At 42.9% G+C, this 25,526-nt stretch overlaps 1 protein-coding gene and 1 long non-coding RNA gene across 3 annotated transcripts in view; one reads left to right on the top strand and one right to left on the bottom strand.

The window, feature by feature from the left end:
* Positions 1-25,526, top strand: part of clip2 (CAP-GLY domain containing linker protein 2) — a 142,199-nt gene that overhangs the window by 81,684 nt on the left and 34,989 nt on the right. The window contains exons 4-10 of the mRNA XM_068008033.1: positions 5,143-5,267; positions 10,148-10,361; positions 11,215-11,412; positions 14,317-14,420; positions 16,111-16,171; positions 18,357-18,461; positions 22,530-23,444. Coding sequence (XP_067864134.1) covers positions 5,143-5,267; positions 10,148-10,361; positions 11,215-11,412; positions 14,317-14,420; positions 16,111-16,171; positions 18,357-18,461; positions 22,530-23,444 — 1,722 coding nt within the window. The remainder of the gene's footprint in view (positions 1-5,142; positions 5,268-10,147; positions 10,362-11,214; positions 11,413-14,316; positions 14,421-16,110; positions 16,172-18,356; positions 18,462-22,529; positions 23,445-25,526) is intronic.
* The window catches only part of LOC137344840 (uncharacterized), a 31,520-nt gene continuing 20,318 nt past the window's right edge, over positions 14,325-25,526 (bottom strand). For both annotated transcript variants that reach the window (XR_010968479.1, XR_010968480.1), the window contains exons 2-4: positions 17,632-17,712; positions 16,820-16,916; positions 14,325-14,371 (exon numbers count right to left, since the gene is read on the bottom strand). This is a non-coding gene — a long non-coding RNA (uncharacterized lncRNA). The remainder of the gene's footprint in view (positions 14,372-16,819; positions 16,917-17,631; positions 17,713-25,526) is intronic.

The following is a 25,526-nucleotide window of genomic DNA, read 5'->3' as shown; positions in this document are numbered from 1 at the left end:
ACTAATAAATCCAATAAGGAATTCAGGAGAAATTTCTTTACCTAGAAAGTGGTTGAGGCAAATAGCATAGGTGCATTTAAGGGGAAGCTAGATAAGTATATGAAGGAGAAAGAAATAGAAGGAGATATTGATAAGGTGGGAGGACACTCATGTGCAGCATGAACCAGTTGGGCCGAATGGCTTGTTTCTGTGCTGTAAATTCTATGATTATGGTCTGCAGACCGTTACTCCATTTGTGCCTTACATTGTCTCTGCTGCCTCTACTTTTTCCCAGAAATTGCATATTCCAAGGCTGGATTGGCCCACAGAAAACTAGTTATAACAATTAAATGGCTATTTAATTAGTTAAGCAGTAATCTTGCCTCTGCAGGAATGATTGATCACTGTTACTTTCAGTGGACACTAACCTCCCAGAAAGCACATCGAGCAAAGTTGTGCAATCCTTTGGGGACATGCAACAAGTTCCTAATGAATGCAATGACGGCACGCTGAGCGAAATTTCAGCCCTTAACGAATTCTACACTGAGTTTGGAATTCCTCAACATGCTCTTCAAAATCAGCGAACCTACTCTGTGCAGCTTGCATCAGCCTGTGCAACAAAGCAAGTTCATGCCTATGGAGGATCATCTTGTTTTATTGATGGTCCTAGGAAGGCAACTCAGCAGGGCTATGGCCATGTTGCTCGTCCACCAGCTCTTTGTCCACCACCTCGGCCCCTCACACTCAACATGTTCTCGGCTGAACAGATCAACTTGTTGGGCATTTCAACATTTTCTGGTTTTATTTCAGATTTCCAACACTCAGTCTTTTTTAAAATTTCTACTGCAAGGCAGTACTCCAGAATGTTTAGTGGCTTTCATTATTCGGGTGTGGAGCTTTGGAAGATGTGCTAGGAGTTTTATTTTATTGCTTTTATTTGGCACTGTTATTGCTGTGAGTGTCAGTTGATTCTATTATTCATAGAAAGGAGAATTGATTAATTAGTTAAATCAGTGCGGTCGATTTTGAGGGACTGAAGGAGATCATTTCCGTCATTTATGTAGAGGGAGCAGGACTTGTGAGGGTTTCGGGGTTACTGCCGGTGCTATTTGATGCTGACTGCAAGTGCACAGCCGTTGGATTCATCTTTTTGTCAATAGTTGGTTGCTCATTGAAAAGTAGTCCCACTCGGATTGCATCCCATGTAAATAATATTTATTACATTAGCTGACCTCCATGGCTTTGCTCACTGTAAGGTAAAGGATATGCAGTTTTTAGAAGGAAGGGATCATCATACCATGTAACATACAATGCACTATTCTGCTTCTATTTGTAATCTAGCCTGTCCCTTTAAGAAATAAACTTGCATGAATGCACTTCCTGTCAACTGCCTGTGTAAACCAATCACATTGTCATGACACCCTCAGCCTCCTCTTCCCCTTCCCCCGGTATACATGCTGCAGCGCCATCTCTGGCCGATGTATGTAATTACAATGTGAGCAGTTTACATAGACCGTTTCTATTATAAATGTGATGTGGAGATGCCGGTGATGGACTGGGGTTGACAATTGTAAACAATTTTACAACACCAAGTTATAGTCCAGCAATTTTATTTTAAATTCACAAGCTTTCGGAGGCTTCCTCCTTCGTCAGGTAAATGTTCAGGAGCTCCTTGAAGCCTACGCGTTTATACATCACAGAACAATACATGGTGTTTACAGACTGCCCCTGCAACTGCCCGTTGCCAAGGCAATCACCGTGTTCAGACAGAGAGGTGTCACCTGCAGAACCCCCGAATACACATTCAACAAAAAAACAAACAGGAAAAAAAAACAGAGAGAGGCAGAAACATCCGGAAGGCAGAGAAAGCCAGCAAATGACCCATTATATTAAAAACAGATAACATTTGTTCGCTGGTGGGGTAACGTGTAGCGTGACATGAACCCAAGATCCCGGTTGAGGCCGTCCTCATGGGTGCGGAACTTGGCTATCAATTTCTGCTCGACGATTTTGCGTTGTCGTGTGTCTCGAAGGCCGCCTTGGAGTACGCTTACCCGAAGGTCGGTGGATGAATGTCCATGACTGCTGAAGTGTTCCCCGACTGGGAGGGAACCCTCCTGTTTGGCGATTGTTGCGCGGTGTCCGTTCATCCGTTGTCGCAGCGTCCGTTGTCCGTTGTCCGTTGTCCGGTGTCCGTTCATCCGTTGTCACACCTCCACTACTCGCCTTTAAACAGCCACCCAACCTCAAACAGACCATCATTCGCAGCAAATTACCTAGCTTTCAAGAGAACAGCGTCCACGACACCACACAACCCTGCCACGGTAACCTCTGCAAGACATGCCAGATCATCGACACAGATACCACCATCACACGAGAGGACACCACCCACCAGATGCATGGTTCATACTCCTGTGACTCGGCCAACGTTGTCTACCTCATACGTTGCAGGAAAGGATGCCCCAGAGCATGGTACATTGGCGAGACCATGCAGACGCTGCGACAACGGATGAACGGACACCGCGCAACAATCGCCAAACAGGAGGGTTCCCTCCCAGTCGGGGAACACTTCAGCAGTCATGGACATTCATCCACCGACCTTCGGGTAAGCGTACTCCAAGGCGGCCTTCGAGACACACGACAACGCAAAATCGTCGAGCAGAAATTGATAGCCAAGTTCCGCACCCATGAGGACGGCCTCAACCGGGATCTTGGGTTCATGTCACGCTACACGTTACCCCACCAGCGAACAAATGTTATCTGTTTTTAATATAATGGGTCATTTGCTGGCTTTCTCTGCCTTCCGGATGTTTCTGCCTCTCTCTGTTTTTTTTTCCTGTTTGTTTTTTTGTTGACTGTGTATTCGGGGGTTCTGCAGGTGACACCTCTCTGTCTGAACACGGTGATTGCCTTGGCAACGGGCAGTTGCAGGGGCAGTCTGTAAACACCATGTATTGTTCTGTGATGTATAAATGCGTAGGCTTCAAGGAGCTCCTGAACATTTACCTGACGAAGGAGGAAGCCTCCGAAAGCTTGTGAATTTAAAATAAAATTGCTGGACTATAACTTGGTGTTGTAAAATTGTTTACAATTATAAATGTGGACATAGAATCTTTTAAAAAAAAATTGTTCTTGGGATGTGGGCAACCCTGGCAAGGCAGCATTTCTGGCCCATTCCTAGTTACTTGAGGGTATTAAGAGTCAATCACATTGTGAAACTGAGGTCATATATAGGCCAGACTGGGTAAGGGTGTCCCTGAAGGATATTAGTGAACAAGTTGGGTTTTTATAACAATCATTTCCTGGCAGTTATCATAGTCATTTCCAGTCAGCCCACAAATTACCAGATTTATTGAATTCAGATTCACAACTTGCCCATGGTGGGATTTGAATTTATAACCTCTCCGGTTGCTAGTCCATAACCCCTAAGCTACTCTGTCCTTTGTAATAGAAATATAAAAATATTGACAGAATGTATGATTTAAGATGGGGACTAAATTAGATCCGTGCGCCCTGGTCCAATTATCCCCCAGCCTCTAACCACACTTCACCTGAGGTCTGCAACTGGTCTTGACTCCTCCCCTTGTGCAATGCCCCGGGAGGTTGACATATAGAAATAAAATATGAAAAGGGAGATTTTGCAAAGGTTGTACCAATGCCTCTGGTACACCTGACATTTCTAAAATAAAACCATGACAGCTCAAGATCCTTTTTCTGACTCATTCTGCTTTGGTTCATGTTGAATGATCCTGATATGGGGGTGGGGTGGGGACGGGGGGTGCGGAGGGCGGTGGAGTAACTGTTTACACCCTTACCCTACACAGATGGTTTGTATCAATTCTACACTCATGCTCCTCCAGTTGAATGGCAGCAGCAACACAAATACACAGCAACAGAATTGTCAACTGTGGCCTGGCTGTTGCTGTGATGGTGTGCAATTCTAGATCAGAAAATCCATGCTCACCTCCATTAATATTGATGTTAGGCCTACAGCTTACAAGAGCACAAAAGAAATTCTGATTCTTTCCATAACACAGCCCTTTATAGGATTCTCAACAGTGCTATAGAGGGTTTTCCGATGTATACTTTTTCAATTTATACATATTATTGAAGTTTTCCAGTGCTAATTCCTTCTCCCCTTCTGGAGGCTGGAACGATTTAGGCCACAGGCTACTGCAAACCACACAATAAGATTCTATGATTGGCCAATTGGCAGGACTGGTTCTTCTGTGCAACGCTGCATCTACTGACCTTGGCTGAGAATTGGCAAAATATGTGCAATGAAGGCAATGGTGGCTGAGGCTCAAACTTGTAACCTTGATGGGGGTCCAGTTCTTGATCACCATGGCTACCAGACATCTTCATGGTTTAAAAGGGAGTTTATTTTAATTTGATTTTTGTTTCAAAGGATGGAACTTAGAGAGAGCTGACTGGACATGTATCAGTTGAACTGAGCTGAGTTAGTTGGATGTAATCTGCAGAAATGACTGTTTGCTGATGGGAGATTATGGCAGGGCTGCAGCAGTCAGTGGTAATGGAATGAACTTTGTGTTGAAAAGATGATCTGGTAAATGAAAAACTGGATAAGCTCCAGAAAACAAAGGCATAACAATAATATGCTCTGAGATCCCATCTCAACCGTTAAATTGGAAATGTTTTCGGCATGCAAGCATGCATGGCCGCACTCTCTCAACATTTAAGTCAACTCCAAATAAGTTTTACAAACTTCTCAGGAGGTCTAGTGGACCCATTCCCCTCCCTCCTTCACCAAGCACTTTGAAAACCTGGCTTGACATTGCATGCTGCCTTCTGTGTCAAACCCAAACAGAACTCCCATGAGGCTGTCTCCTTCAGAGGGTCTCTCATCGCTGGGCTCTAGAGTCAGGCTGGGACCCAACACTGGAGTTCTGCAGCAACTTCAGCATCACAGTCGAGCAGAAATCACATTGCAGCAACAATATAAATGCACCTTTTAGATTACAAAGTCTTGACACTCTTAAGATGTAACCACCAGCTTTCAGGACCATGTTGGTTTATTTGTCAACTAATGCTTTGATGCTGTTATAATGGAGGTCTTCCTGAATGAGACCATATACGTACAACCCTATGACACGGTAATGATTGAAGTTTTCATTTACAATAGATTTTTATTGTTTTTTACAGGTGGGTGGAACTAAAACCGGAGTAGTAAAGTATGTAGGAGAAACAGATTTTGCAAAGGGCGAGTGGTGTGGAGTTGAGCTGGATGAACCTCTGGGGAAAAATGACGGAGCTGTTGCTGGTACAAGGTAATGAACCTTCTCATTAATCTCTCCATGCGCACCGTTAGGTAAGTTGTACTTTTTACTTCACCTCCCCTCAGTGTTCATAGAAATGTTACATGCAAAGAGATTGGTGCATGCAAACTAACCATTGGAATATCTTTTATATGGTACGCTGTATCATACAGCTCAGTATAGGGCAGCTGTCTTGGTTATCCGGTACCCCTTTTCTCAACCTTAAAACCTCAGACTTTAAGGTGTAATTTAAGGCATTTTAAGGATTGATGCTCTTTGACATGTGATCACCAACCAGCTGGTGTTAGACGTGGGTAGACACTGAATTTTCACGTCTGGTACTGGAATCTGAACCCAGCCCAGAAAGAAGGAATGAAAGTCACTTCTGTGTCCTGGCTGTAAAGGGTGGAATGAGCTTGAGCAATTGCTAAGGGGCATGGGAGAACAGCACAAAACTGCCACTAAGTTGGCGCTAATTGACAATCTCACTGAAGCCACAGAATGGTTTCTGAGATTGTGGATGTCGGCCATATTGCTGATGCAGAGTTGAGAGAGCTTTAAATTATATCTAATCATGCCTTACCCGACCAGGGACATGTTAGAGTGAGCCTTAAATTAAATTTAATCATGCCATCCTTGTGTAATTAAACAACCTTGGTCAACAAGGGAAGTGAGAGATAGTATAAAGGCAAAGAATGTTAGAGATCCCATGGACTGGGAGAGATATAAAGAACAGCAAAGGGGTGCAAGGAAAGTGGTACGAGCTCCAAAAGGGAATATGAGAAAATCTTGTGAGGGATATCAAGGACAAACTAAACATTTTTACAAATATATTACGAGAAAGAGGGTGGTTAAGAGTAATGTGGGTCCCTTAAAGACATTCGCTGCTACTATAATTCGAAATCAGGAAATGGCAAATGTACTAAATAGTAGAGGATGAGGAAAATATACCAGAAATACAAGGAAAAATAAAAATAAATGAAGGGGAGGTTTCTCAGACTGGAGGGAAGTATACAGTGGTGTTCCCCTGGGATCAGTATTAGGACCATTGTTCTTTTTGATATATATTAATGACCTGGACTTGGGTATAATTTCAAAGTTTACAGGTGACACGAAACTCTGTTTAGTACATTTCAATGTGGAAAATGGTAACAGACTTCAGGAGGACACAGACAGACTGGTGAAATGGTCAGACACATGGCAGATGAAATTTAATGCAAAGAAGTGTGAAGTGATACATTTTGGTAGGAAGAATGAGGAGAGGCATTATAAACTCAATGGTACAATTTCAAAGCGGATTCAGTAACGGAGACCTGGGGATGTATGTCCACAAATCTTTGAAGGTGGCAGGACAGGTGAGAAGGCTGTTAAAAAAGCACATTGTATCCTAGGCTTTATTAATAAAGGCATAGAGTACAATAGCAAGGAAGTTATGGTTAAACCTTTATAAAACACTGGTTAGGCTCAGTTGGAGTATTGTGTTCAATTCTGGGCACCACACTTTAGGAAGGATGTCAACTCCTTGGAGATGATGCAGATGAGATTTACTAGAATGGTACCTGGGATGAGGAAATTCAGTTATGTGGAGGGACTGGAAAAGCTGAGGTGGTTTCCTTAGAGCAGAGAAGGTTAAGGGGAGATTTGGTAGTTGTTCAAAATCATGAATGGTTTTGATAGAGTAAATAAGGAGAAACTATTCCCAGTAGCAGAAGCGCTGGAGATTGGCAAAAGAACCAGAGGTGACACAAGGAACCAATTTTTTTAACGCAGCGAGTTAAGATGATCTGGAATGCACTGACTGAAGGGAAAAAATTTACAGGGCTATGGGGAAGGAGCAGAGGAGTGGGACTAATTGGATAGCTTTACCAAAGAGCAGGCACAGGCACGATGGGCCGAATGGCCACCTTATGTGCTGTATAATCTATGATAGGAACTAACTAGATTCAATATAAGAAAAAAACATGGTGATGGAGAAACTAACGTTGTTAAAGATAAACAAATCTCCAGGACCCTATGGTTTCCACCCAGGGTATTAAAAGAAATAGATGAGGAAATTGTTGATGCATTAGTCATGATCTTCCAAAACTCTCTCAATTCAGGAATTGTCCTCTTGGATTGCAACATTGCCAATGTCACTCCATTATTTAAGAAGGGTGAGAGAGATAAACTAGGAAATTATAGGTCTATTACTCTAACATCGGTTGTGGGGAAGTTACTGGAATCTGTTATTAGGGACAAAGTGACTGAGCATTTGGACAAATCTGAGCTGATCAGAGAGAGGAGCATGGATTTGTAAAGGGTAAGTCATGTCTAACAAACCTGGATGAATTTTTTGAGGAGGTAACCAAGGTGGTAGATAAGGGAGTGTTTATGAATATTATCTATATAGACTTCCAGAAGACATGTGACAAGGTTCCAACATTAGAGACTGTTAACAAAAATGAGAGCATGTGGAATTGGAGGCAATCTATTGGCTTGGGTAGGAGGTAGAGTAGGGATAATGGGTATGTACTCAAATTGGCAGGATGTGACTAGTGGTGTCCCCCAGGGATCCGTACTAGAACAACAGCTTTTCACTATATTTATAAATGACTTGGTTGAAGGAATAAAGAGCTGTATATCTAAGTTTGCTGGTGACACTACATTAGGTGGCACGGTGAACAACGTAGATGGGAGCAGAAAATTGCAAAGGGACATTGATAGATTAAGTGAGCAGGTAGATGGAGTTCAATGTGGGAAAGTGTGAGGTCATCCACTTTGCACCTAAGAGAAAGAGATCAGAGTATTTTCTAAATGGTAAGAAACTAGGAACTGTGGAATAGCAGAGAGATTTAGTGATCCAAGTACAGAAATCATTAAAAGCTAGTGGACAGGTACAAAAAGTAATTAAAAAGGCTAATGGAATGTTGGCCTTTATCTCAAGGGCTGCAAAGGGATGAAGTTATGTCACAGCTGTACAGAGCTCTGGTTAGACCCCATCTGGAGTATTGCATTCAGTTCTGGGCACCGCACCTCAGGAAGGATATATTGGCCTTGAAGAGGGTGCAGTGCAGATTCACCAGAATGATACCTGGGCTAAAAGGGTTAAATTATGAGGACAGGTTGCGTAGACTAGGCTTTTATTCCCTTGAGGAGAATAGAAGATTTAAGGGGTGAACTAATTGAGGTGTTTAAGATGATTAAAGGATTTGATGGGGTAGATAGAAATAAACTATTTCCTCTGGTGGGAGAGTCCAGAACAAGGGGGCATAACCTTAAATTAGAGCTAGGCTTTTCGTGGGTGATGTCAGGAAGCACTTCACATAAACTGGAACTCTTTTTCCACCCCCTCCCCCACCCCCCACAGAAAGCTGTTGAGGCTAATCAACTAAAAATTTCAAAACTGAGATTGATTTTTTGTTAGGAACGGGTATTAAGTGTTACGGATCCAAGGTGGGTAGATGCAGTTAAGATACAGATCAGCCAAGATCTAATTGAATGGCCTACTCCTGTTCCTTTGTTCCATACCTGACCAGAGACAAGTTAGAGAGAGCTTTAAATTACACCTAATCAGCCCATACCTGACCAAGGACAGGGTAGATCGAGCTGCCCTGGGAGTATTACTGCAGATCACCTAGGGTGGATTTTGTGGATCTATTCTCTTGGTGCCCTATTTGTGTGTCCGGAGCACATTTTGGGAATTCAGGCAGGGAGCTCAGCGACCCCCACAAGATTTTCTGTCCATTTAAAATTAATGGATGGAATATCCTGTGGGACGCGTTAAGATCCCGGCCAGAATTCCCGGCATGCTCCCAGCTCATGAGACTCTGCACCAAGAGTAAATGTGTAAAGTCTCCCCTTATATGTGCGATCCTTTGACAGTCTAATAATGAAATTTAATATCTACGTTTGCTTTTTGCCCTTTTAATTCGTAGGTGCAACTAAAGCTGGAGTGCGCAACTTTTTAAAAAAACAACTCCCCAGTTTCTGTTCGGGTATAGAAACTAGTGATTAATCTCTGCTAAACCATATAAACTAGCGATTGATTTTATAAGTCAACTCATAACTAATTAGGTTCCCAATGTTTTCATGCTACATTTTACATTGTAGGACACTCTTCATCTCAGAATCTAAAAAGCCCCATTCAACCCAAGTTAGAGTACTAGTCTCCCCACTATTCATGAGTTCTAACCTTGGGCTGGTTTAGTTGGGAGTTTTATTTTGTAAAAGGCTAATTTTTCTGTTCATCCAGAGATCTGGATGACATGTTAATCCTGCAGATAAGCCGAGATATTTCTCCTCCCATTCGCTTCAGTGCAGTCTTTAAGTTGGACTGCAGCAGCCAATTCAAGTTGAGCATAACCAAAAATCACACCTGCTCTGAGTCTGACTGACTGATTCCCTGCTCTGAACTCACACTCAGGTCCAAGGACAACAGCAGAAGATTTTTCCCGGGCTACCTTTGCCTACTATTTGCTGGGACAGTTTCACAGAGCCGTATTCTGAGAATTCATCAAGTTGTCCCGTTTGTGACCCTTCATGTCAGACTAGCTCTCCTGTTGCCATAAATATCCCATTTGGAAACCTTATGAAATTCATGTACATCCACAAGTTGTTTGTTTGTTCCAGTGGAGGCTTTGTGCCATTTATAATGCAGGGCTGAAAATTTTGCTCGCTTCCTGCTTAAAGAAAAGGATACACACAATGAGACCAGTTTCTTAATAAACTCAATCAAAAGTTATCATACTCTGTACAACCTTTTTTTAATCTGAAGGTATTTACTGAATTTTGTAAAATGTTCTTGCGTAACTGTTTCAAGTTAAACCACAAATAAGGGATGGTGAGTTTAAAACAAGTGGTAAAAAGGTGTTAGTTCTGACACTTTTCTTATGTTTTTGTTTTGTGCCTCACAGATACTTCCAATGCCCACCCAAGTTTGGTCTTTTTGCTCCCATTCACAAGGTGATGAGGATTGGCTTCCCCTCCACTACTCCAGCCAAAACCAAGAAGAGCAAAAGGATGGCCATGGGGGTCTCTGCCTTGACGCAGAGCCCCAGCAGCTCCTCTATAAGTTCTGTCAGCTCTGTGGCATCTTCTGTAGGAGGGAGACCAAGTCGGACGGGACTGGTAAGAACCTGCTTACAAAATTGGAGCAATTAAATCTCTTTATTTTCAGTGAATCCTGGAATTACATGGTATCATATTGATGCCAATGTTTTGTTAACAATGTTCAAGCACTCAATTGAATATATTAAGCTGACGAAGGTAAAGCTGGTACTAATTTTTCAACAGTCTGTTCATCTCTGGCCTATCCCTTCTCCACCTTCCATTACAACCTGATTTGTTTTCTGTTGTCTCTTCCTCCCCATCATCACAACCCTCCTTTGGACAGTGGGGGGGAGAAAACTGCATTTATATAGAGCAGCACTCTATCACGTCTCTTGGAAACGTCCTGAAGCAATTCACATACAAGGAATTACAGTGGCTGTTGCTGCAATCGTGGCAGCTATTTTGCAAGATCCACCAATGAAATGGACAGCCAGGTAATCTGGGGTGTTTTTCGGTGTTGAGGGAGGAATATTGGCCAGAGCATCAGGAGAGCTCCCTACTCTTCAGGTGGATGTTAAAGATCTCGTAACGCTATTTGAACAGGCAGGTTTGATTTTAACGTCTTCAGCAGTACCTCCGGGATCAAGCACTCCCTCAGTACTGCACTGAAGTGTCAGCCTAGCTTATGTGCTCAAGTTCTGGAGGGAAGCTTGAGCGCTGAATCTTCTGACTCATGACAGTCTTATCAACTGAGTCAAACTGACTCTTATTTTCATTCTTTCAATCCTCCCCCTCCCCATTACAAATCTACCTGTCTCCTTGGAGTCAAATGTTGACCAACATTCTACAGTTACCAGGTGATGTTACTAATCTACCAGCTTTGGTGTATGTCAACAAACTGAGATTTATCCTTTTTTTCTTTCTCCTCCAGCTGACCGAGACGTCCTCTCGCTACGCTCGGAAGATCTCTGGCACGACCGCTCTGCAGGAAGCTCTAAAGGAGAAACAGCAGCACATCGAGCAGCTGCTGGCAGAACGGGACCTGGAGAGAGCCGAGTTTGCTAAGGCAACCAGCCATATCTGTGAGGTGGAGAAAGAGCTGGCTATCCTGAAGGCCACACACGCACAGGTACAAAATCTGGCAAAGGTGCTACAGTAGGACATAAGTCTCCCCGACTAACACATAATTAAAGACATGGGTTCAGACGTTCATTAAGGGACATTGACTTTGTCACTGGGGCAGAAGAAAAGGATGGAACAACTGTGCAGTCATTTTGTTGTGATCATGTTCAATTAATGCAATATTTTTTTGCAAAGCAACAATGCATTTCGAATGAAATTCATGGTGTTTTGTTAACACTGGCTTGCCAAACAATTAAAGGCAATGGGGTTGAATTTTATGATGATTTGTACTGGCAATGAGCATCTTCATCTGTTCCTAGGAAATTCCTTTTTCTGCTATTTTAGTGAAGGTGTTAATCCCTTTATTTTAAATTGGTTGCAGTCTCTTCTGAATAGAATCATAGAATCATAGAAGTTACAACATGGAAACAGGCCCTTCGGCCCAACATGTCCACGTCGCCCAGTTTATACCACTAAGCTAGTCCCAATTGCCTGCACTTGGCCCATATCCCTCTATACTCATCTTACCCATGTAACTGTCCAAATGCTTTTTAAAAGACAAAATTGTACCCGCCTCTACTACTGCCTCTGGCAGCTCGTTCCAGACACTCACCGCCCTTTGAGTGAAAAAATTGCCCCTCTGGACCCTTTTGTATCTCTCCCCTCTCACCTTAAATCTATGCCCCTTGTTATAGACTCCCCTACCTTTGGGAAAAGATTTAGACTATCTACCTTATCTATGCCCCTCATTATTTTATAGACTTCTATAAGATCACCCCTTAACCTCCTACTCTCCAGGGAAAAAAGTCCCAATCTATCTAACCTCTCCCTATAAGTCAAACCATCAAGTCCCGGTACATCCTAGTAAATCTTTTATGCACTCTTTCTAGTTTAATAATATCCTTTCTATAATAGAGTGACCAGAACTGTACACAGTATTCCAAGTGTGGCCTTACTAATGTCTTATACAACTTCAACAAGACATCCCAACTCCTGTATTCAATGTTCTGACCAATGAAACCAAGCATGCTGAATGCCTTCTTCACCACCCTATCCACCTGTGACTCCATTTTCAAGGAGCTATGAACCTGTACTCCTAGATCTCTTTGTTCTATAACTCTCCCCAACGCCCTACCATTAACAGAGTAGGTCCTGGCCCGATTCGATCTACTCCTGGCCCGAATAATGCGATTATTTTGTGCAGTTTCATTTAACTAAATAATTCTTCACTATTTATTGTACAGTTCGATACAAGTCGTTTTCAGCACTGAAAGTCAACACTTTTCAAAGTCACGGTTAGAAGTTTGTCGCATTCCAAGCAGATATGCTTAGGATTTGGTAGAGTTTTTTTTTAAAAAGAGGTTGTTCTAGCTGTATTCACTGATTTGTTGAATTTTACTTTTACCTACTTGTATTTTACACGAGTGGATCTCCTGTGGGATTGCTCACTGTTGCGATGTTTAGCTCTCAGGCCTGTCTGGCCTGTCCCCTCTCAGGCCATTGCTGAAGTACTGCCTTTTGGGGAGGTGGTGTAAATTGGCACATCTGAGAAATTGCAGCTCCTTGTAAACGTGTGAACTCAATCACAGGGCAATTGTAACTGCTCGCAGATTTGCGGCTCCAGATCAGTATGAAATGACTGACATTCTTTGTCACACTTTGTTACATATGTAAAATTGTAAAGTACAATATCTGGAGTATGACAAACCCACGCTAGATACAACTATTCTGCATATAATAGATGGAATTCCCATCCCCAACATGGGTGCTTTGGATGAGATGGCAGTCAGGCTACCCGGCTGGATGTGTAGCAGTTCCTGTCTTTCCCACCTGCACTGTTTTGTAACAACTTGCTAGTTTTTCCTCATTCCCTATTGGGAAGCACCACATTGTTCACCTTGAGGAACTGACTGAGACTGGGAACGTGTCCGTGCAGGATACTGAAGCCTCAGCCTGCATCCTAACACTCTAAGACAGCAATTAGTACACAACCCACTGGGCCAATGGGCTGACTCACACCTCACCTTTTTATATTCTTCTGCATTTTAAATCAAAAAATTAGACTGAACTTTCAGTTGCGATTATTCCATCTGCAATAGTGTCAATTCTTGAAGTTTGCTTTTATTTACATACATATTTGTGTCTCTTAGCTCAAGACCAAAATAAAGATGTCTCTCTATCTGTTACTATTCCTCTGCTTGTCTCCCATTCTTTCTAATTCTTTCTGTTTTGCTCTTTCTATCTACCTTCTACTTTTTCTGTTCTGTGCATCTGTCTATATCTCACTTGTTCTCTCCCTGTCTCTATTCTAAGGATCTCTCTCACTATGGTTTTCTCTCTCTCCCCCTCTCTCTCTCTTTCTGTGTCTCTCACATTTTCTTGTTTCCGCTTTGCAGAGATGTGAAGTTGTGGTATATTTTCGCCTGAAATTCCTCTGTTATTCTAGTAACGGCACTAACCCATTTACTTTAAGCAGGTTAACACTTCTGCTAAAACAGCAGACGGAGGAATTTAAGGCAGACGTGTTCATATCCATTTATCACAGTGTAATTTCAAGGCCCATATCTGGTTATACCACATTTGTACCCTGTTTTACCAGCTAGATTGCCTGTTGTTTAACAAGCAATTTAAGTAAATTGATTGTTTGACCGAACAAAGTCCGAGACATCCGTTAGAGTTTGTGCTGTAGACATTCTATTGGGTTCAGTGACAGTGGTCTCTCCCATAACTGGACTCTGTGTCTCTTACAAGCAGTTTTTACTGGTCAATATCTAGTCATACGACAGCATGACCCGGGGTCCGTTGGAATGCAACCCCTTGTTGTGTGTACTGGACACCTATATTTCAGTGAAAATTCAATAGACAGAAGTCATTATCCAGATAAGAAGTGACTAATTTTTATTTTTTGCAGTATGCATCAGAGGCTGAGGCGAATCTTCAGCAAGTGCGATCCCTGCTGAACAGTGCTGAAAAACAAAAATTGGAACTGCTAAACACACTGGAAGAGGAGAAAAGGTAAAAGGGGTTTTAAACCCAGGGGGAATGGGAGGGGAAGGGGAGATGGTAAATCCAGGGGAGGGGAGAGGTGGTAAATCCAGGGAGAGGGGAAGGTCAAGGGGAGCTGGTAAATCCAAGAAGAGGTCAGCAGCAAGAAAGAGGAAGCTGGATTCGAATTAAACCCAATTTTTTGGATAAAAATTTCCTCCTAAGTTTGAGCAGCCTGAAACCAGTTTCTACTGACCACAGATCCACAGTACAAATCGGTGTACTTGACTCTCAATTAACAATCTCTCTCTGAGGGGCTGGTGTGGTAAATCGAAACGTCACTCTGATGCAGTAGTGGTTGCTTGACTGAGGTTGGGGCTAAGGACAGAGCAGAAGGAAATTTGCTCTACCTCTTAGTTCTACCTCATGGCCAGTGCTAAACTAGGGTTGCCAACCCTCCAGGATTGCCCGAGAGTCTCCAGTAATTAAAGACCGATCTCCAGGACGCTGCTGTGAGCAACTCTGGGTAAAAATCATAGGGGTATTAAAAGAAATGGTGTTTTTTTTCCCCAAAATTTTCTTTGAACACTTTTGTTTATTAATTATAAAAATATCAGACAAGTGGAAAAAGGACTGTTGACTGAAGGTGAAGAATCATCCATGTAATGGAAAGTCTACTCACTTTACGATTGAGGTAGGAAGGTGGTGCTCCAGGAGAATGGACAAACCAGGTGACCGATGGCGGGACAGTGGGGGCGGTTTGGTTGAAGGCAGGAGGTCATGTGAGGAATCCTCCAGGAATATGTCCAACCAGAGTTGCCGACCCTATGCTAAACCCAACCTGAGAGTGCACGGTGTTGACACACTTGCAAAAATGGGAAGGTCTTCAATCCTTAACACTGATGTCCTCACCTCGATGAGCACAAAAATTCACTGTAGAAACGACTATAAACTTGTGTTGCTTTGGTGCTGTTTTTACAGCATGCTGCCTGTTTTGCCATTTTACCATTGACAATGACTTGCATTTATACAGTGGGTTTATACAAAATCTTTAATATAATAGATGTCCCAAGGTGCTTCACAGAGGGGAAAAAGATGCCAGGAAGTAAAAGGAGTTAGTAGAGACGACCAAAAGCATGCACAAAGAGATGGGTTTGAGGAGGTTTTAAAAGGTGGGAAGAGTTTTAGTGAGGTGATGGGGTTGAGGGAGTTCCAGAGAGTCTGGCTGAGATTGATGAAGGCTGTGTCGCTGATGGTGGATCAGAGGGAGGAGCCGTGCATAAGAGGCCAGAATTGGAAAACCAAAGCGCAGGAGTTGGGACATAGGTCTGGAGCTAGTTGCAGAGGTGGGGTGGGTGAGGCTGATGAGGAACTTATGGGAACAGAAGTAAGTCATACTGCCCTTCAAGGCTGTTCGGCCATTCAATTAGATCTTGGTTGATCTGTACTTCCACCATTGCTCCATATCCTTTGATCCCCTTACCCATCAAAAATCTATTGATCTCAGTCTTGAAAAGTTTAATTGATTCTTGGCTTTCACAGCCTTTTGCAACTAAAATCCATGGTTTTACCTCTTCAGTTTTTGCAGCAAAGAATGTTAGTCATTAAATCTGACTCGAGCGAGTCACACCGAAATGTTTGGATTTGTGACACGATAGTGTGTATAATATGCCTGAAGGTTTAACTTTAATTTTACTCCTTTATTTTTATGGTTTAACAGGAAAATTGAAGATCTCCAGTTCCGAGTGGAAGAAGAATCAATTACCAAAGGAGATTTAGAGGTAAAAATGTTTAACACAGACAATGCGATCGGTGCTTCGATAGATAAAATACACTGGGCTCTTCATTGAGAAACCCGAGCTGAAATACGTGCCTCGACTTGCATCCCCTTTCTGGCATTTCCACAAATTGTGTTTTTTCCCCTCCACCCCGTTTTAATGGCACCATATGGGGGTGACCGAGCAGGGGCGCATCAGCCAAGCACAGCCACTGGAGGGCAGATTGGCTAAACAGGAGAGTTGATGGCCTTTGTGGAGATGTCTTCAGGTGGTTGTGTTCTGCCCTCCCATCCAAGAAAGACACCACACATTTGGCCACCCTGACGTATAGGAAAGGAAAAATTAAACAAACAAAATAGAGCATTTTTATTACCTGAAGGGGTTCGTAGACATGCTCCTCCAATACCAAATGGCTTGGACAATTTGCCAGTGAGCTCTGAATGGGCAATTGTTCAGCAAGGTATCCACCTGCATGGAACCCTTCAGTGCCTGAATTAAGTAATTCAGAAATACCATGACTGGGACATTATGGAAATAATCCTAATCGTTTAATCCCTTTTCTAACACTTCATACCAATGAGTTTTACTTGCTGCAATGTGATGGACCTGAAAACAGACTTGTACATAGGTTTAGACTTTAACATTTGTTACTTTCTTTGAGAGGAAGCGATCATTCCAGTTTTTCATTCCAAGGGGAAAGATAGTCAGCACTTCCACTAGAGGGCAGAATCGTAACTCGACTGTTTTCCTGTAACGGGGTGGATTGGAAAGAATAAGAATGGATTAATTTGATGCATTTTACTTTGAGAAGGTATCTTGATCATGCTGCCCCTATGATGTTTACAGCTATGAACTTGTGTCAGTCTAGTATTTTTCTTCCTGTATGGAATATATTTCAGTTCTTTTATCTATAGAGGTATAAAGTTCCTCTTTTGATTAGCTGCTTAATCTATTTTTTCCCTGTTGTGTCTAAGTGTATTTTATGATAAGATCCTCTGTGTGCAGTAACCTGTTGAATACAATGCATTCCTGACAAACTGCGTGCTGTTGATCAATGGGATAAATCCAGTTGGTATCAGTAGTAACTAGCTGGATTCTGTTTTTGGACCATTTTCGAATGGGTTTCTGTTCCAGTTTAATAAACTGTGAGCCAGTTTTGATGTCTGGTAGATACAATTCAATCCATTTCCTACCATGGAGGCTGCTGCTAGTCACCCAGCTCAAACTAGTTGAATAACTGAACTGGAATTTCCCATATTGTGTCAGTGAAGGAAACGTTTCTCACTGTGGGCTTGATTTTATTTTTGAAGTTCATGTTGGTGCTAGTAACACATCCATGTGGTGAAATTACACGTGCCTTTGAATTCCTGCTATTTCCTTATTTAAGTCACGGTATAATACTGGGGCTCTTTCATGTCCAGCTGCATCTTTTAACCATGTGGATGAAAAGGATGACTACTTACATTGTAGGCCAGCCCAAGGTTTATTTGACTCTTTCTGTAGTTTGAGGAAAGCTCTTGTCTTATCCAAGGTGGGAGACCTTTCTGCAACACAAACAAGCTGAAGTTATAATGCAGTAACTGCACCCAAAAATCCAGGGCCTAACGCCCATAAAGTCTGAAGTGTACAGGAAACAGGTGCAATCCCAATTCCAATTTGGGCTCCTTCTAACAGTGCTTCCATAGCTTTTGTTATTTCCACAAGAGAGGAAAGAGGGAGGGGTGCTTCGGTCCTTCGAGCATCCTTTCTCAATGTAATGATGTGGAACCGTGGCACACTGCATCGCGGCTCCATGCTTCACCACAGTCTCTGCATGTAGGGTTACAGTGATGACCTCCAGTACTGCTGAGTTCCCAATCTCGGTACTGCAGCTGTGGGTGCAAGTCCAGTGATTCCTCCATGGGTGGGCAGTTCAGAAGAATGAAAAAGAAAAGTGTATGACTAACCTGAAGGCTCATATGTTTATCTATAGATCTGTTCCATACGAAATGTCACACTCTTTTCCGAATTGCTCTGAATGGCTGATGCATATTATGGAAGGTCATCAGATGTCATTCAGGAGAAGCCTTGCCTTCCAGTTCGAGAGTTTGACTTTGTAACTTTTTTGCCTTTCCCTCCTCCATTGATCTTATTGTGCTGAGCTGTTACAGTCTGTCTCTCTTTCCTTTTCTTCCCTCGGGATTAACAGACTCAGACAAAGTTGGAGCATGCCCGTATTCGGGAGCTCGAACACAGCCTGCTGTTTGAAAGGGCCAAAGCTGATAAACTCCACAAGGAGTTCGAAGACACTCGGGTAAAACCAGTTCATGTGCCTCCCTGCCCACCTCACCCCTCAGTCAGTTTCATAGCTTGCCTGCGAACGGCTTGGCATCGCAAAAGTTTCATTTTACTTTCAAGCATATTGGGTTTGTTTTCTGTCTTGCGTGTTGCGTTGGAAAAGAAATGGTGAGATTTATTTTTTAATTCTGTGTTTGAAATCCTTTTTATATTTCTGCTTGGTGTGGTTTCTGCAAAAACATTGCTTGGCACATTCTCTAATTTGCTAAATCTGTAGCAGGAAGCTGAGCTTTTTGACGAACCTGTGGAGGCTCGGCTCCCTGATACGCCCTCTAGGTCTGTCTGAGGCATTGGCTGCATGTGAAGCAATAGGATATATATTTTTATAAATTATTAAAAAAAAGGTCAGCACTCCACTCTGAGGAGCTGGTAACTGGCTTGAATCGTAAGACTTAAATCAGATTAAAATATCAGATACATTGTCAAAAGTTGATCTTAATTAAGAATTCACATTAAAGGGATGGTACTGTGGGCTTATTGTCCTGTGCCCTTTGAACTTTGGGATTAACCTTAACGTTAATTGCAATTCTGACGAGCCAATCATACCAGAGGTAGATTGCCAGCCTGCCCTCTCTGGCATGCCATTTTTTAAATTCATTCTTGGGATATGGGTGTCGCTAGCAAGGCCGACATTTATTGCCCATCCCTAGATGCCCTTGAGAAGGTGGTCGTTGTTATAAATTGGGTAGCCAGGTGGTGAAGGATAGAATATTAGAGCCTGGTCTTCAGTTGCTTCCAAGCCTTTATTCACAGAGCTCCACATTACACCCATACCACACCCCAGATCAGCTCTCATAAATGGATACAAGATATACACCACCTGATTACAAATAACACCAATTGTTATAAATCACATGGATACACTGAACAGTGGTGAGCCTTTTTCTTGAACCGCTGCACTCCATGTGGTGAATGTACTCCCACAATGCTGTTAGGTAGGGATTCCAGGATTTTGACCCAGCGACAATGAAGGAACGGTGATTATATGTCCAAGTCTGGATGGTGTGTGGCTTGGAGGGCAACTTGGAGGTGATGGTGTTCCCCCAGACCTGCTGCCCTTGTTCTTCTGGGTGGTATAGGTTGCAGGTTTGCGAGGTGCTGTCAGAGATTTTGCATTTTGTGCAGGAACAAGGGAGGGGCATCAGAATGAGCACAGGGGAGGGGAACATATGCTATGCTCCCTCCATGCTCGCCAAGTGTAAGTGCTGCCCAGTTTATGGGTACTGCCAGGCCTGATCCTGTTTTCACCTCTTGGCTGTTGTAGCATCCAGGTGATGCCATGCAGGTGGTGGAGAATATAATGAAGAAAATATGAAACAACAGGAAGAAATATTTCTTCCAAACTACAGGTGCCCCTTCCACCCAGTGCTGACAAACTTCAGCTTCCTACCCTGTGCTACCATATCTTAGCCCCACCCCACCGTGCTACCAGATTCTTGTGTATATATGTATGGAACTGATTGTACACAGTACATTTGTAGAAACTCTCGAGAGACTGTATATATTGGGCCAGAATTTACTGTAGCTGGCGAATGAACAGCGCCAGCCATTGGTTAGACTTGACCTTGCCCTTGGCCATATATTTTCTGTGAGCTTTTGCACTGCAAGTTGCTGGAAGTTAGAGATACAAACGGCGCAGCACCCTCTACAGGGCATCTGGGACCTGTGTGAACAGGACAAGCAACTGTGCATCTCCTTAACCAGTCAGACTGAAGAATCGTTAATGAGCAGCACCGAGTCTGAACCAGGAAGTGTAAGTTAGAATGGTGAATTCAATGTCAAATCAGGTACAGAAAGCAAAATAGAGAGGGAAAGAAAGATTGGCTTAAGAGAGAGAGATAAAAGAGTCAGAGAAAAAGTTTTTTTAAAAAATATTTAAATTTTTTTTAAAACCTCCAACAACAATTAAAATCTGAAGGACTGAGACTCCACACTTGTAAAAGTTAATTTTCAGTGCCCGAGAGGTTGACTGGCAGTAATTAGCATTTATCACACTGTTAAAAGGTGCTTGGACTGAAATGGTCAAGCCCTGACTTTCTATGGTGAGTTTAGTTCGTATCTACCACGCAAGTACAGGAGCTTCATACAGTTCAATAACTTGAATGGTGAGTCAGACAGCGAGATGCCGTTTTCGCGAAGCTAACGGCGGAGTGGCGCATCTCGGACAGCGATTTTCGGATTTTCGCATTTAACTGCACATCTGCCCTCACCTGAAGCTGCTGTGCAATTTGCACATAAATAATGGTGAGTGCTGTTAGCCTCACCGTTATTTTGACAGCAAATTCTGGCCTGTTATATAGAAAATAATGTGCAATGTCTGTTATTTCATAGTATAGTATGGTATAGCACAGAAGAAAGCCATTCGGCCCACTGTGCCTGTGCTGGCTCTTTGAAAGAGCTATCCAATTGGTCCCACTCCCCTGCTCTTTCTCCTTAGCCCTGTAATGTTTTTCCCTTCAGGTATTTATCTAATTCCCTTTTAACAGTTACTATTGAATCTGCTTCCACCGCCCTTTCAGGCAGTGCATTCCAGTTCATAACCACTCGCTGTGTTTTTAAAAAAAATATTTCCTCATGTCGCTTCTCGTTCTTTTGCCAATCACCTTGAATCTGAGCCCTCTGGCTACCGACACTTCTGCCACTGGGTTTTTCCTTATTTACTTAAAAGATTAACCCACAATATATCACATAGAGAATAACATTGAGAAATAATGCTTACTTTACATATTATATGCTGTTAGTACTAATACATTACTGGGAATAATGCACATGATACACATGTACTGTATTAGCACTGATAAATTATTGTGAATAACACACATGATGCATAATATATACTGTATTAAGCCTTATTACATTCAGAACCCAGTAGAATAGTAATGATACTATAAACTGTTCTGCAACACTGTTTAATTCAATACAGTAACATTAGCAGAGGCATTGAGTACCAATCTAAAGAGGTTGTACTGTGGATGTGGGAGATGTTGGTGAGACTCCATCTAAAGTACTAGGCACCTAAGCACAGAATGGATATTACAGCCCTTGAGAAGACAGAGAGGTGAGATGATTTCTGGTACTGGGAATCCACATTGAGAAGTTTTTTTTTTAAAAACTTGTTCTTTTTGGAAAAGAGAAGGCATTTGACATTTTCAATATTATGATGAGGATTGGCCAAATTGATTCAGGCAAATTGTTCACCAAAGTGAAGGGTTCAAAAAACAAGGGCCACAAATTGAAACACAAGAACAGGAAAAAATGCATATTTTTTTCTTGCATAATTATAGAATATAATAGTGGATTCAGTTACCAGATAAGGCCTTTGAAGTGGATTATATAAATGGATGCGTTTCTAGAGAAAGGATTGACGGATAAGGTTAGCAGATAGGTAGGTTATTCGCGTGTCACTTGGGCAAACTTGGGTAACACAGCGACAGCCAGAGAGAGCTGTGTGTCTCTCTCTATCTGGGGCTCTCGCGCTCTCCCTCTGTGGGACTATCAATGGGCACCAACAATGAGTCCTGGGTATCTAACTTTAATGTGAGTGGACAGTAACCTATGGCCTTAGATTACCTTAGGTTGCTAATCTCTGGTGTGAAACCCACTGGTAATGTACTGAGAATGAAGATATAATCTAATAAAGAAAGTGATGGTTTGCCATGGATGGGTTGAGCTCGGGGTAATTTCTAGCACTTTTCCATAATTGACCCAAGAGTTCCATGCAGCATGACATAGACAACGCTTCATATACAAATCAAATTGACTAGATATTGTGGCACTATGATGCTGCCAGTGTGCTTTTATTACCCCTGTTGTACATACCAATTGGCAATACTCCAGCCACCAAACTGAATCTGTGAGTTCTTAACTGTGTCTAAAAAAAATAAAAGGTCTGGAGTGTGGAGACTTTACAACAGATAATATATAGAAGCCATAATGTCACACTTGTCTACAAACCATTAATAGAAGCCATCTGAGCAACAGTATGTTGGGTATTAACTGCATTTTCTTTGCTTTCTGGCTCTAGCTCACAACAGTAGCTGAAAAGTCCAGGATTGTACAGCTTGAGGATGAACTAACTTTGAGGCGCAGTGAGATTGAGGAACTGCAGCAGAGATTGAGAAACTCTAACAAGTCGGACACGCCTGAGCACAGCCTCAATCTACAGTCAGAGGCTCTCAAATTGCGAGAGCAGTTATTAACTGTCAACAAGGAGCATCAAACTGAGAGCATCTTACTGAGGGAAAAATATGAGACTAGATTGCAGGAGTACCAGCAAGAAATGGAAAAGCTAAAAGCCACCAATGAAAAATACTTGCATGATATCGGTGACCTCCGGCAGATGCTGCACCAAGCAACCAAGGAAAACATGGAGATGATGGACAACTGGAAGAACAAATTGGACACTTTGGTGTCTGACCATCAGAAATCTCTAGAGGAACTTAAGGTCTCATTGATTACAGGCAGTGATGTTCACAACAGTGAGCTTGTGGAGCTAAGAGCCACCATAGAACGTCTGAAGATGGAGCACCAGCTTGAATGGGAGAACCTTAAAGCCAAGCATGAGATTGAGATGGCAGTCCACATAAAGGAAAAAGAGGACTTCAAAATTAAGCTGCAAGAAGCCAAATATGAACTGGAAGAATGCAGTTCCAACTGGCGAAACAAATTGGAAGTTACAACAAGTCAACACAGGCAAGAGCTCCAGGTGACCACAGATCAACTCCGAAATACTGAGCTGAGACTTGTTGAGCAGCAGAAACTTCACGTCGGGTACAAAGACCAAACACAGGCCATCAGCTTCTTGAAGGAGCAGATCTCTTCGGCTGAGAGAAAAATGATGGACTACGAGGCTCTACAGAAGTCTGAGATCCAACACAAGCAGGAATTTAAGAATCTTCAGGAGAAGCTGCAAGCATTGGAAGCTCGCCATTCTTCTGAAGTATGCGAATAAAAAAAAATAAATATCTCTCTGGTCTGTCTGTGGTAGGAGAAATCATGTTAGTCTTGTTGAGGTCTGATTAAAATCAACTCAGAATATATCAAAGAAAAATTAACAATTAATAATATCTGGGCTTAAAGCATATTAAAATCATAGATGTCTTCGGAATTTGATCTTAATTAAATATTAAATAGACAATGCCGTGGGCTTATTTTTATGTGGCGTCTGTGCATTAAGTTGAAGGCCAATGTTACTGTTGAGTTAAATGGCAGGGGAGAAAAATATGTTTGCCTACATGAAATGTAACTTAGATGGTTCATTAATTCTTCTGAGCATAGTTGCTGCACACTTTTGCATTCTTAGTGCTGGCAATCACAGCCAAGTGCTTGGGAGGAAATGGCCAACAGGCTACAGGAGGTTTAAAGAGGCAATTTCCAGGATCTGCCTGTGTCTCGGCAAGTTTATCCAGTGAGTCGCTGAGCCAGGGTTTGCCCCTTGCTCTGGGGGGAGTTGGCTATTTACTAGGCAGTGGAAGACATACTATGGTGCTCTGTGTTACGGAGGAGGAAATTGGCCACTCCGAATCACGGTCCCGCAACCATCTCAAAGCTTGTGTGATTAATGGCCACTTGGACCAGGTCCTGGTCGGGGGCGCGGAGGGGAATGGCCTGGCCCTACCCCAACAAAACAAATCAACGCCAGGCGGGGAGGTAAGAAAATGAATGAGAAAGCAGACTTCAAAATGGGAAAAGCAAACTAATGGGCTGCTAGATGACAGAGTGCACTACATGGGGTCCCGTTCTCCACTCCAATTTCTGACTAGCTACCACTACAAATAGAAAGAACTTGCATTGATATAGCACTTTATCATGTCCTGAGGATGTCCCAAAGTGCTTTACAACCCAATGATTACTTTTGTAGTTAGATAAGGTGCAGCCAATTTGCACATGGCAAGATCCCACAAATAGCAAATGAGGAAACTTATGTCCATCTCAACAGGCAGACGGCCCTTCAGATATTGGGGGATCAATATTCACTTCTATCGCCTGGTGTTAAAGGGATGGTAATGGCCTCAAAATGGGGTTGTAGCCTTACTGCCCCTTTAACACCAACAAAGCGGCCGGTGACATTTTGAAAATGGCCTAACGCTGGGCGTCCAAAGCACCCGCCTGTCTCAGGCGCTGGGCTCCTTTTAATATGCAAATTGGGGCGGCCTGATATCAACCTGGTGAGCTGCATCGGGAGGCCTGTTTGGTGCCCCGCAGCTCGCCAGCCCGATGTTAATGAGGCCAGTGCCGCCTCTTTGCCACAGGTACGAGCGATCGGCTGGCACGGTCCGCCCATTAGTCACCCAAACACTGAGATCGAACCTGGTATCTTTTCCCAATGCAGCGCTCCCTTAGTATTGCAGTCGAATGTCATCGTCGATTAGGTGCTGGAATCCGCAGTGGGACTCGAACCCAGAACCTTCTGTCTCAGGGGGCAAGAGTGCTGCCACTTACCGTAGCGAGCACTAACCTATCGGAGAATGGAGAATTCAACTTAACAGCAACAACTTGGGAATTCTCCACTGACTCCGAATTGGAGCAGAAATCTTTCGCAGGAGCTTTTTTTTTTAATTACTGCAGTAAAGTCGTGGCCAATAAAGTGCTATTGGTTGCAGAGTCACTTGCATTAGCACTGCACTTCGTTCATCTGTACAAAAACTGTCCAGTCATTCTGGCAGTTGTTTCCAGCTGGAGTGAAAATAAAGGCACTGCAGTAAATGCTATACAGTTTCTCAGATAAATACATCGACTAATGTTTGTCTTCATTTCCTGAGTAGGCAGAGGGCTGAAAGGGTGCACAGAATCCACAGGACCCTGCCAGCTTCTGCCGTCAGACATCCGCGGAAGATCACCTCCTTTCTCGGAGCTCACCAAGTGGGATATACTGCAGAGCCCTGCAGTTTGTTGGTCTCTGAGTTGTGCCATCTCGTGTGACCCTAGCTGGCTGCAGCCCACTGCCTGCGGTTGTTAAATTAACCACTGCTCTGAGTTTTTAATGCATTAGGGTCGTTACAGGCTGGCCCGGGGAGAGGCG

Source organism: Heptranchias perlo, chromosome 28, assembly GCF_035084215.1.
Source record: "Heptranchias perlo isolate sHepPer1 chromosome 28, sHepPer1.hap1, whole genome shotgun sequence".
Taxonomy (NCBI): domain Eukaryota; kingdom Metazoa; phylum Chordata; class Chondrichthyes; order Hexanchiformes; family Hexanchidae; genus Heptranchias; species Heptranchias perlo.
This window is presented reverse-complemented; position numbering and strand designations above follow the sequence as displayed.